Raw genomic sequence first — 13563 nt, 5'->3', positions numbered from 1 at the left:
GAGCTACTTGGTAGAAATAGAGCTAATTGCATAGATTTTAATAAATATGAATTATGCATTAAGTTTCTAGGCTACCTCTGGGAATAAAAACCTCAAAACTCTTTTTCATGAGATGAGCCCATGAAGAACAAGCTAAACTTACCCCAAAAGGAGAAAGTTTCTCTCCCAGAACCATTCAGAAATCTCAAGAGGCCAAACTCTGAGCAATATTTGGGCCAGCTGACTCAATTATACTCTACTTATCTTTAGGAAACCAACACTAGACTAAAATAGGTCTATGCCACAGTTCCTAAAATTAAATCCCCTCTAAGTTACACCTGGACAAAATGTAGGAGCTGTAGCACTGAATCTAAGTGATCGAGCTGATTTTTTGGAATCTTTTATTACTATGTAAAATACTTGATTCTGAAGATCTAAGACTGTACCTTACCATCAGTACAAACATATATATGTATATATACACACACACACACACACACACCTTGTACACATGTGCATTTGTGATAATATGGCCCCAAATATTAAAAAACATAGATTCCCCAGTTAGCCAAATAACTAGAAGTAAAAATGATCCAAGCAGAACTGTAACATCTGAACTATAAAGAAAAAACAAGTGCTTGGGCCACTTCTACAGCCGGTCTGAACTGGTGTGTAGCTGGCCCCATAAAAGTGTTGCCTATTGCTGTTGACTCCCAGCAGACCTTCATGGAAGCCCAAAGTTATGAAGAATACAAGCCAAAAATCAGACAATTCTGTAGAGATAGAAGATAAAATTTTCCTATTTATTTCTGTAATCTCTACATCCAATGTGGGGGTGGAATTCACAACCCCAAGATTAGAAACTGCACACTCTAGCAACTGAGCCAGCCAGGGGCCCCCCAATTTTTTTTTAAATACAGAGAAGTTAGTAGAAATCTGCAAATCTGAACCTCTACACAGAATTTTATTATTTTTGTTAAGCATATAACTAACTGACTACAAGCCCAACACAAAAAAGAATTTTTTAAGATTTTATTTATCTGACAGAGTAAGAGAACACAAGCAGGGGGAGCAGCAGAGGGAGAGGGAGAAGCAGGATCCCAGAACCCTGGGATCATGACCTGAGCCGAAGGCAGAGGCTTAACCATCTGAGCCACGCAGGCGCACCCCAAAAAATTGTAAGTAGGCTCCATGCTGGAGGCTTGAACTCACAACCACAAGATCAAGACCTGAGCTGAGATCAGGAGTTTGACACTAAACCGAATGAGCCACCTACGTACCTGCAGTCCAGATTCTTTAAAGGAACTTCCTAAAACGAGGAGTCCTAGGGAAAAACCTGAACTAACTCCAACTCTAAAGACTGTTTAGCCTATCACAGGCAAAAGGAGAATTAGGTCAGTGTGTACAAATGACTTCCCAATTACCCCTTAGCATTGGTTCCCTTCTACAAGGTAAAGATGGTGTCTATTTCGCACACTTACAAAAGAAATGGCTCACAGTGTGGCCCATGACAAGCAGCAGAACCTCCAGAGTCACAAGACCTGAGTCCACTCTTAGCTCCCCTGCCTCACAGTTTCGCCCCAGTTGGGCAGATCGTTTCTCTGGACCCCAATTTCCTTTCAATAAAATGTGAAGACACCTCCCGGCTTTCCCACAGCTGTTAAAAGGATCACATAAATCTTTACAGACTGTAAAGCACCAACAAAATATGATATTAAGCAATAACTAAACCCAGTAATACAGCTGTCCCCTTCTTAAAGTTGTACCAGGCCATGTGGGAGTTACCTTTGGAGCAGTAATAGTCAAGAGCTCTGACCCACACTCAGATTTGCACGTTACAGTAAGCACACAGTAACTGCTACCCAAGGGGCACCTGGGTAACTCAGTGGGTTAAAGCCTCTGCCTTCAGCTTGGGTCATGATCCCAGGGTCCTGGGATCAAGCCCTGCATGGGGCTCTCTGCTCAGCAGGCAGCCTGCTTCTCCCCTCTCTCTGTCTGCTTCTCTACCTCCTTGAGATCTCTGTCAAATAAATAAATAAAATCTTAAAGGGGGGAAAAAAAAGCTGTTACCCAAAAAAAGGGAGAAATGCTACAGCTTTTCAACAAACTGGATACAAGCCTACCAGTCATTGCAAACAGGGAAATAAATGTTTTTTGAACACAGCGCCCGTTTTCACATTCAGAACATGGCCTCAGGTGGCAGCTCAAACTAGTAAATCTTACAGGGTTATCTTTAAAAAAAGAAAAAAGTAAACACTAGTTTAAAAACAAATGCTAATGCAAAAACCAAAGTTACTGTTATTCCCAACACACCCACAGTGGCATTCCGGGTAATGCTTCAGTCCGCTAACCGGCTCATTCATCATCAGGATGCACTCTGCTTCAAAGCAGCCACGAGCCTCAAAACTGGGGATTAACATGGAGCCAGAAGGTGAGCTTACCAAGGTAAAGTTCCACATTAGCTAGTGCTTCAGCTTCAAACTTTCCAAGTAAAGGTCCCCTCCCGGTTTGAGGACCCGGAGCTAGGAAGCACCAGCTCAGTCCTTACAGCAGCATTTTAACAGTAGCGACCTTCCGCGGGAACGCCCTCCAAAAACACCGAAGTCAGGCTTTTTCACTTAAGCACAGCTTTTTCTTCAAAACAGACACTAACTATTTAGTCTTTGGAGCCTCACCAGCATGACCTTCTGTCAAAATCGAGGTTGGATACCTGGTATCTGAGAGATGATAAAGCTCACGATTCTCTGGCCTTGCCTCCACGAAGTTAGAGCACCAGGAAACTATACACACCAGCTCTGAAATTCCACCATCCCATCCGGCCCCCCACCAGGCCATTCTTCCCACCCCACCTGTAGCAGATGCTGCGGGGGGGGGGCCCCCCTGGAGCAAGCAGCGCAGCACCCCCCAGCTGCCGCGTTGACTACGCACCACGCACACCTGCTCCCTTGTCTGGCCAATTTGCCTGAACCAGACACGAGTTCTCCATCATGCCGGGGAGCTACCCCTTCTCAGCCTACAGCCAATGACTGGCTAGCAAGGGGGTTCAAAAGGCCATCCCCACTCACCTCAAGGTGGGACCAATTCAGTCGTACCATCTGGTATTTAAGAACGGGCTGTCCAATATGGCAGCACGAGCCATATACAGCCACCGAGCATTTGAAATGCACCAGTCCAGTTCCAATGTGCTCCAAGTATAAAATAACACACCAGATCTGGAGGCTTACTACCAAAACAATGCAAAAGGCTCCATTAATATTTTTAACGTATATGTTGAAATAATATTTTAAATATACGGAGTTAAATAAAATACGCTAATATTAATCTCACCTTCTTTTACTTTTTTTTTTTTTTTTTTTAGGATTTTCTTATTTGTTTGAGAGAGAGAGAGAGAGAGAGAGACGGCACACCGGTGAGGGACAGAGGGAGAGGGAAAGAGAGAATCTCAAGCAGACTCCTCACTGAGTGGGGAGCCCCACATGCCACGCAATCTCATGACCCTGATCAGGACCTGAGCTGAAACCAAGGGCTGGATGCTTAAGCGACTGTATCACTCAGGCGCCCCCTTGTTTTACTTTTTTTTTTTTTTTTAAGATCTTATTTATTTATTGGACAGACGGAGATCACAAGTAGGCAGAGAGGCAGGCAGAGAGAGGAGGAAGCAGGCTCCCTGCTGAGCACACCCCCTTGTTTTACTTTTTTAATGTGAGTACTAGAAAACTTGAAATTACATTTGCAGCTCACAGTCCATTTCTACGGGACAGGGCTATCCCTGAGCAGGGCTCCTCACGCTTCCCCGCGCGACACTATCGCCTGGAAGGCTTGTGAAAACATCGCCAGGCTCCGACCCCAGCTTCTAACTGGCCAGCCTGGGATGCCACTGCAAAATCTGTATTTCTCACAAGCTCCCAGCTAATGCTACTTCTGCTGCAAACGGAGTCTCCACTTAGAGAACCGCTGCTCCAGAGCTCCCCTGTGGGTTGAGACTAAAGCTAGTCTCCAGCTGGGGCCCCTTCCTTGCTTAGCATTTTTTCCCCCTGCACTATGCTGCTTTCTTCACACTTCTGTTGACCACCCCCTGCCACAAAATCCCTTTCCAGGCTCTGCTTCTAGAAAATCTAACCATCCCATCTTCAACGGAACTGTTTTTCCACAACTCTAGCTTTCACAAAGGGCCAGATCAGCGGCAACTAATGAGATAGGAAAAATGGCTGTTTATTTTTTGTAAAACAAGTTCCAAAGTTATTTACTGGATTGCTAGTTACCTTATATAATGTATTCTATGCAGTCAATGCTAGGACAAGTTTTATTCATACTGATGAAGGAATGTTCCTTACTACTAGAAGACAAGGACAGCTTCTGGCCTACTGCTTCCCTCTTTCCTTTGACTACTATGAAGTTCATACTACTTTTTGTGCCCAAGCCGTATAAATTTCCCCTTTATCCATTTTGTCAAATTTGTTAATATAATATAATAAAAGCACTGAAGTCAGATTTGAGTTTGAATCCCGAATCTCCCACTTCACTGTTGTCTGAACCTGGGAAACAGCTGTGAAAATGAGATTCATCTGAAGGTGGACTGGCGAGTCAATGTGAAGACAGCCTTCTTCCTCCTTTGCCATTTGCAGCAACCCCAGAATCATGCATCGACCCCGGAAGATGGTTTCAAACTACTTCTCCTTGCCCACAACCATTCATCATCCCACAAACAACAAATAAGATCAACCACCCCACTGTTCTATAAATTCAATCAAATCATTTATAGAACTACTGTCTCTATCTTCTCTCCCAAGCTGCAGGCTTCCCTAACTCTAAAACACTATCACACCCAGGGGCTTAGGTCAAACCAAGAGTCACTCTTTTTTTTTTTTTTTTTTTTAAATGTAAACTGAGCTATAATTCACATACCATAAAACTCAATTTTTTTTGAAGTATACAACAGCGTGGCCTCTCAGTATATTCACAAGGTTGTGGAACCATCACCACTATCTTTTTTCATCCACCCCCTCCCCACAAAGAAACCCCTTAAGTCAGCAGCAGTCTCCACTATCCCTCCTCCCCCCAGGCCCTGGCATCCACTCGTCGGCCTTCTGCCTCTGTGCATCCGCCTGTTCTGGACATTTCGTATAAATGGAATCCTACAGTATGCGGCAGCCCTCTGTGCCTTCCTTTCAAGGGTCCTTGCTTCCCCTCTCCCTACATCTCCCTTCTAACCCTACAGCAAGTACTACTGGCTCTAGTCCCAAGATACATCCCAGGTCTCAGCAGGTCTCCCGAACTCCAGCGCCACCACAGTACCGTCGTCAACTAACTTGAATTTCCACAGTGGCCTCCTGACTGGTCTCCCGGCTGCCACTGTGCCCTCCCCAGTGCCGACCAGGACATTCTCCACAGAGGCGGCGCAGTCTCCTCTCCAACGTGAATCCAATTTGCTTAAAATCCTCCAATGACTCCCCCTATTAGGGTAAACTGCACATACGTGCCCCTACATGGGTGCCCTGTCTACCTCATCTCCTCGCATCCCTTCCTCCCTCCGTCCGCTCCGACCACACTGGCCACATCCATCCCTTGACTGTACCTAATGCAGTCGCGTCTCAGAGCTTTTGCTTTGGCCGTGCTATGGACCGCCAGTGCCCAAGACTGTCACAGGGTAGGCTGGGTCCGTTTTCCCTTCAAATGCCACATGTTCAGAAATGTCTCCGCTATTTTCTTTAAGTAACCAGCTCTCAACATCGCCACAACTCTTTACCCGTTATCCTATTTTTTTCCTTTCAGAGCCCTTACTACTCTTTGAACTTACCTATTTCTGTGACCATGGGCAGTGTCCTCTACTTGGATTATCACCACAGCGAGGGCAGAAACGTTCACTGCTCTACCACAGCACAGCCAGCACCTGGCACACAGCAGGTGTAGTGGGTTGAATGGTGCACCCCAAAATGATGTGCCCATGTCCTAGAATTTGTGACTGTGACCTCTTTGGGGAAAAGGGTCTTTGCTGATGTATTTAAAGGTTTCAAGATGAGATCATCCTGGAGCCTGTCATGGCCCTAAATCCAAAGACAAGTGTCCTTAGAAAAGAAAGAAGGGTCGCCTGGGTGGCTTAGTCAGTTAATTAAGCCCCTTCCTTCGACTTGGATCATGATCCCAGGGTGCTGGGATGGAGCCCCATGTCAGGCGCCCTGCTCAAGAGGGAACCTGCTTCTCCCTCTTTCCCTCTGCCTCTCCCCCTGCACTTTGGGTTCGCTCTCAAATAAATAAAACCTTAAAAAAGAAGAAGAGGAGGAGGAGGAGGAGGAGACCCACGGGGAGAAGGAAGGGCAGGCCATGTGAGGGCACAGCAGAGACTGGAGGAGTGGAGCCACAAGCTACGCGATGGCCACAGCCCCGGAAGCTCAATGAGATCAAGAGGCACTCTTCACTGGAGCCTTCAGAGGAAGCATGGGCTTGCCAACATCTTGATTTCCAACTTCTAGCCTCCATAACTGTGAAGGAAGAAATGTGTGTTGTTTTAAGCCACCAGCTGTGTCCCACGGATGCTGTTATTAGTTTTCCTGACTAAAATTATAACTCTGTATCTTCCAACATTTTTTTTTTCAAATCCAATTTTCAAATATTTTTATTACATTAGAGAGAAAGCTACCTGAATCGTTCCTGGCCTGCAGTATCCCATATCTGTAACTTTACATATTTACCACCAACATTTATTATCTTTGAACCAAATTCCACTCCTATTGTATGATTTGAGTCATCTTTGAATTTTTTTTCTATAAACTGATAAAGCAAGCAAGACTTGCCAGTTCCTGCATTTCCAATAACCAACAAATTAAACAAAAAATCGTAGGTTTCGGACATGGCCGTCTGCGACATCTTGGGAGCGGTACCGCCTCTGGCCGGGTCGCCAGCTGCAACTCAGGCCGGAGGGAGAGGAGGGTCCAGGTCGTCCTCCAAGTCTCAGTGGGAGTGGCGCCGGGCAGGAGACAGGAGAAGGGACGACCCGTGGTCCTCACGGCAACCACCGGCCACCCCGCAGCTGCGGCGCTGCGGGACTTGTATCTTCCAACATTTTTGAAATTCAGTTCTATTTTGATTTTATTAATACTGACTCCATCACAGTTCTGTCTTCTTTTAAAAATAAAAATGTCGGGGCGCCTGGGTGGCTCAGTCTCTGCCTTCAGCTGGGGTCATGGCCCCAGGGTCTTGGGGTCAAGCCCTCCATCAGGCTTCCTGATCAGCAGGAAGCCTGTTTCTCCCTCTCCCACTCCCCTTGCTTGTGTTCCCTTTCTCACTGTATCTCTCTCTCTGTCAAATAAATAAGTAAAATCTTTAATAATTATTTAATTAATTAAAATGTCAATAGGAATTTCAAATAAATCATTTTTTAAAGATTTTATTTATATTCTACTTTTATTATCTATTATTATAAAAATAAAATAAAATCTTTTTAAGATGATTTTTATATAAATATATATTATACAAATATAAATATATATTAACATGATATGTAATATATATTATATATTATTCTACATTTATTATATTTTATTATCATTTATTTAACAGAGAGTGAGAGAGAGATCAATGCAGGGCTCAATCCCAGAGTCAAAAACAGACGCTTACTGACTGAGCCACCCAGGCGCCCCAAAGTAAATCATTTTTTAAAATCATACAACACCCAGGAGTGGCTGGCTGGCTGGCTCAGGCGGTAGAGCTCACAACTCTTGATATCGGGGTTGAGTCAAGTACCATGTTGGGTGTAAAGATTATATTTAAAAAATAAAATCTTTTTAAAAAGACTGGAATCATTTGAACAACTCCTTTTCCCTCACTCTTTTGATCAAACCGTCCCCTATCTTTCCTCTTTATTTAGAAAAGTGTTTTACCAATTAGTCCTCTGTTCTGAACCTCTTTTTTTAAGATTTTTTTGTTTACTTGAGAGAGAAGGAGGGAGGTAGGGACAGAGAGAGAGTGAGAGAAAAACACAAGTCGACTCCACACTGAGCAGAGAGCCCACAGTGGGGCTCAAACCCACAACCCCAAGATCACCACCTGAGCTGAAACCAGAGATCAAGGCTTAACCAGCTGCACCACCCAGGCATCCCTTGAACATCTTAAGAACAAAATAAAATCCAAAAAGCAGATATATAGATACACAAATGTCCACAGCATTTTACTATACCAGAAACTGGTTTCTGTAATAATCTTAGAAAAATTTTCTTCCCAAGTGATTGTCAGAAATCTATCAGCACAAGCTGGTGCAGCCACTCTGGAAAACAGCATGGAGGTTCCTCAAAAGTTGAAAATAGAGCTACCCTATGACCCAGCAATCGCACTACTGGGTATTTACCCTAAAGATACAAATGTAGTGATCCGAAGGGGCACGTGCACCTGAATGTTTATAGCAACAATGTCCACAAAAGCCAGACTATAGAAAGATGTCCTAGATGTCCATCAACAGGTGAATGGATAGAGAAGATGTGGTATATATATGTACAATGGAATACTATGCAGCCATCAGAAGAAATGAAATCTTGCCATTTGCAATGACATGGATGGAACTAGAGCGTATTATGCCAAACGAATAAGTCAATCAGAGAAAGACAATTATCATATGGTCTCCCTGATATGAGGAAGTTGAGAGGCAATGTGGGGGGTTTGGGGGGTAGGAAAGGAATAAATGAAACAAGACGGGATTGGGAGGGAAACAAACCATGAGACTCTTAATCTCACAAAACATACTGAGGGTTGCCAGGGAGAGGGAGGTAGAGAGAGGACGGTGGGGTTATGGACACTGGGGAGGGTATGTGCTATGGTGAGTGCTGCGAAGTGTGTAAACCTGGTGATTCACAGATCTGTACCCCTGGGGCTAATAATACATTATATGTTGATTAAAAATAAAAAATTAATTAAAAAGAAAGAAAGAAATCTATCAGCACATTGGAAAGATTTACCTCCAGGCAATTCTAAAGCATTCAGATAGGCTTCAACATTCTTTTTCATGACTAGGAAAGAAATTCTTGGATTTTAAGGAACATAAAGCTTAAGCATTTAAGTTCTGTGTAGGCACCATATAATGAGACCATCACTCAAATGAGAAAGAATTTGAAATTGTACAAGTTTGGAAATCATGCCATCCAAGATTTATATCCTACCTCACCTGCGCCCTAAAGCTAGTTACTTAACTGCTGAACTTGTTTCCTCATCTGTAAAACTGCAACTTTTTACCTAGTTGTCAGATGGGTAAGAGATAGTACATGTCAAAACTATGTAAGGGACAGAGATGTTCAATCAACTGTAGCAATCACCATAAAACCATGGTCCCTGAGCCCCTGAAAAATGCAGACAGGAGAAAAAACTAGGTATTTAAACAGAACGTGTTTGAAAGGCTAATACACAAAACAAATAACACTAAAAGGTGAACTCTACACCTATTCTAAAAGCAAACAAACTTCTGTTAACTGGCTAAAAGAATGATTCCACTAAGGTCTGGAATTGCCAGGCTGCCTTCTAGCTGACTGAATGCTTAGCAGGAGTGGAAAGAGGAATGAGAGGAGTAAAATTTTCTAATGGTTCTGCTCCAAATGCCGGCTCAGTAGAGCACATTTCAAATTCATGCAAGGGAGGGACAGAAAGAAGCTAAGAAAGAAAGAAGCTAAGCAGCAATTCAAGGTCTTCCAAGTTCTTCCCCGAAGTGACAGTGAACTCCTGAGATTCCTCCCACCTCCAGGAGGAATTCCTTCTTGGCACAAATGTAACTCTACTCCAGTCAGTACCACCACACTTCCAGCACCTCTTGGGTCCAAAACTTCGCTAAGAACACAGAAATGGACAAGATGGCATCTCTGCTGACACACTGAAAGACAGCAGGAAAGAAAAATCAAAGCCCACATATTACACAATAGTGTATTGTAAGTGTATAGCAATACGTACCTAACCCCTTTCTCCTCACCCTCACCAATCCCTCCTGCCTCCAACAGGAATGGCTTCCCATTATTAAAAGATAACTGGATCTACAAAGCACAGCATGATCTGATTCATACCTACCTCCCTACAACCACCTATTAATCTCCGCACACCACCACCGAACCAGGTTTTTCCCAGTGCTTCTACCTTGTCATTCCCTCCAGCCACAGGACCTTTACATATGCCGACACCCTTCTCTTCTCTCTTTGCCTACAAAAAAGGTCACTTTACCCTTCCAAACTTGTTTCAGTTTTCACTGGCAAAGGAAAATGCTTCTTTCCCTTAAGCTGTGTAGCATGATTAAGGGTACTGGTACTGGAGTTCTAAATCTTAGTTCTGCCACTAATTCCACCGCTTTGAGCAAATTACATAACACTTCGTGCCTCAATCTCTTCACCTATAAACAGGCGTTATACAGCTCTTTTGAGATTTAATAAATTAATTCCAGTAAAGCGCCAGAAGAGTAACTATGACACAGAGCTCAAAATCTTGACCCGGTCAAATTTGACTCGGTCAAATCCCTCCACTTTATTTCCTTACAGCACCAAGACCTCTCCCCTAATAGCATTTTACACTTATTTGTCTCTCCCTAATAGACTAAAATGTCTAAGAGAGCAGAAACTATATTTGTTCCCTATCAATGGAACACAGGAAATAATCCAACAAAGACTTGTTGAATAAAAAAGTAGCTGAAAGGAAGAAGCCAAGGCCTAGCAAAGTGACTTGTCTAATACTATGCAAAACTTCATCTGTGTGTCTCCAAAGCCCTTGCCTTTCCACTACACTATGCTGTCTCCTACATAAATTGCCTAAGAGTCTTGGCAACTGCAACTAATACGGCCAACAAATGATTACAGAAAACAAACAGCATTTAAAAACAGTAAATTTTGTGGCAACACAAAGAACGCTGTGTATTTTCAGAGTGGCATTCCAAAGTTGACCCTAAGCTAAAACAGGTGCTTACTTCCTTTTCCAGCACCAGCTCCCCCACTGCTCACCTGGGGCTCTGTTCCCTCCTCTTTAAAAGAGTTGGATGGGCCAGATCGTCTCTAAAGTGTCTTCCAATTCCAGAGTTCAGTGACAATAAATCACACTGTGTGGCTATTTTTAGTTTGTTTTTTTTTTTTTAAAGGAAGTTTAACAAGAAGAGTGAACCAGATGACAGGTGGTTTTCAGGGAGACTTTCATTTTAAGGAATTTGTTCCAATGACTTAATAAACCATATTAATAAAGTAAGGTAGTCTTTGCTCAGAAACAGTGAGACTCCATTTTCAGGAGAAAGTGTTAACGGCCACCCACAATCACTCCAACATATGAGCCAAGGCTGCCACCACGAAACCCTGGGACGTACAGAACAGTGGCAAATTTGTTTAGCGCAGTACAAAACTCCGGCTAACTACTACAGAGAAAAGAAAAATAAATTCACCGGGTGCATATACAGCATACCACGGTGTAATACAATTAAAATGGGCTCTCAAACGTAAAAGGTAGCAGCAATCCTGCCATCGCAGATACTTTAAAGGTTGAGAAAAACTCAGAACCCTAACTCTACTTGAGCGGCAATCCAGCATCCCTTCAAATTTGGAAAGAGGCAAGAGAAAATGGAAACCGTAAGGACCCTTAAAAATCACGCCGGGAAGCTCGAGATCACGCCGAAGCCGCTACCGCAGGAGAACCGGCGCCCGGGAATGCCCGGACACCAGGGCCGACCGCTGTCAGCCGCTCCCCGCGCGCGAGCCGAAAGCGCACGCCGGCCGGCTGGCTAGGCCCCTCTGCCCTCCACCAGCCTCGGGGTAAGGGCTGCGGCGGGCGGTCCCGGCTCGGGGGCGCTCCAGCGCGACCTCGCAGGAAGAGGGACGAGGGTCGCCGACTGCTGCCGAACCGGGCCGCGGCGCAGCCGGGATAACAGCGGGGCGCTCTCCGCCCGACCGGCCACCCCCAGGCGGTGCGGGCTGCGAGCCCAGCGGAGCGCAGGCCCGCGGCGCGCCCGGTCGCTCCTCACCTTCAGGGTCCACAGCGCTGCGCCCCTCATCAGCGGCTGCGGCCACCGCCGCCCACGCCGCCCGGCCGCGACCAGCCCCGCCGTCCGCACCCAGAGCCCCGCCATTGTCGCCCCTGCAGACCGGCGCTCCGCTGACCTCTCACCCCGCCGAAGGGGGCGGAGAAGGGGAGCGCTAGCGCTACGGCCAATCACGCGCCGGGACCGCGGCCCCGCCCCCTGCCGCGCAAGAGCGGGAAGGGGGGCGACCCGCCGACCCGGACAAATCCGCGGCGGGCGGGGGCCGGTTCGAGCGGGCCGGGGGTGAGCGAAGCGGGGAGCGCGCCTGGGTTCTGGCCGCAGCTGGTCCGCGCCTGCCAGGGTTAAAGCCGGTCCTGTGCCGGCGGCCAGACCGCTCCGCCTCAGTTAGCCACGCAAGCCCCGGGGCCACTCCACAGGACCGAGTGTCCCAGGTTCCAGATTATGTTCCTTTTCTTCGAAGGCATGAACTGCAAGTCAAGACGAGGTTTCTGAATGAGTGTGGGAACAGAGAAGACGCTCTAGGTCTAGAAATCATGGATCGGAGCTCAAGATCTACCTTTGCCTCGTAGTAAATGCGGGTCAGAGGAATCGGCCCAAACCCGGGTCCGTTTCTGTTGCTTTACCAGCAGCTACTAAGAGCCAGACCTCGTGGTAGATGTCTCGAATTCTGTGTCTTTTCGTCTTTACAAGAACCCTAAAGGCCCACGCAGTATTTCCATCTTGAAAAGCCGAATTTATAGAGAGGTAAAGTAATTTAGCTAGTAAGTGGTGACACTAGGGTTTGAACCCAGGTCTAGCTGTCTTCAAGGCTTGGTCTTTTGCTTTGTTATATTACAAATTTGTAAACATGCACAAAAGACACAAAAGAGAGAAACAGGGTTTCTCTCTCCAACAAATCAACCATTTGTCAATCTTGTTTCATCTATTCCCCCTTTTCCATCTTTCGCTGGAGTATTTTAAAGCAAATCTCAGCCATCAGGTCATCTTGACTACAAATAAGCCAGTATCAGAAGCTCTGATCCTCACTATTCTGATACTACTTCAGAGTCACCTTGAAAGAGTGACAAAGCTAGGAGAGACCTCGAGTATGTTACAGCATGGCAAATGCCCAGAGATACAAATAAAATATTCGGGGATATCAGAGAGGTGACACTTAATGGAACTGTAAAATGTAAGTAGGAATTTTCATGACAGACAAAATTAAAAGTATCAGTTTCACAGGATTTCTCATTGATGTATCTAAGTCTGGAATCACTTCTTACCAAGAAATCTACTTTTCTTTTTTTCTTTCTTATTTTAACCTTTGGATCGGTTCTCTTTAGATCCTGTCTGTTTTGTCATATGGAAGTTCTTTTCATGAAAGGCATTTATGGCAGAAACTAATTGTCTCGTATCTATTCTCCGCTTATTTCTTAACTAAGAGAGTTCCTAAGTTTTAGCTGCACACAGGCCACTGAGCCAAAGGCTGCAATATCCCGCCTCCTTTACAGAAGATACGGCCATGTGACTAAGGGCTGATTATGGAATGGAAGGGTTGTGCCCTTCAAGAGTAGAGGCATGCCCTCCATTTCCTCTACTGTCCTTCCTGAAATTACACATACTGGTGA

At 45.2% G+C, this 13563-nt stretch overlaps 1 protein-coding gene across 2 annotated transcripts in view; it reads right to left on the bottom strand.

Annotated features, from left to right (window-relative positions):
- PCCA (propionyl-CoA carboxylase subunit alpha) overlaps window positions 1-12062 on the bottom strand; it is a 402014-nt gene extending 389952 nt beyond the window's left edge. For both annotated transcript variants that reach the window (XM_044250038.1, XM_044250039.1), the window contains exon 1: window positions 11939-12062. In XM_044250038.1, the coding sequence (XP_044105973.1) occupies window positions 11939-12043 (105 nt within the window). In that variant the 5' untranslated portion in view covers window positions 12044-12062. The remainder of the gene's footprint in view (window positions 1-11938) is intronic.
- Between the last annotated feature and the right edge of the window lie 1501 nt (window positions 12063-13563).

The sequence above is a fragment of the Neovison vison genome, chromosome 5 (assembly GCF_020171115.1).
Source record: "Neovison vison isolate M4711 chromosome 5, ASM_NN_V1, whole genome shotgun sequence".
NCBI lineage: Eukaryota > Metazoa > Chordata > Mammalia > Carnivora > Mustelidae > Neogale > Neogale vison.
Note: the sequence above shows the minus strand (reverse complement) of the source record. Positions and strands in the feature narration are given on the sequence as shown.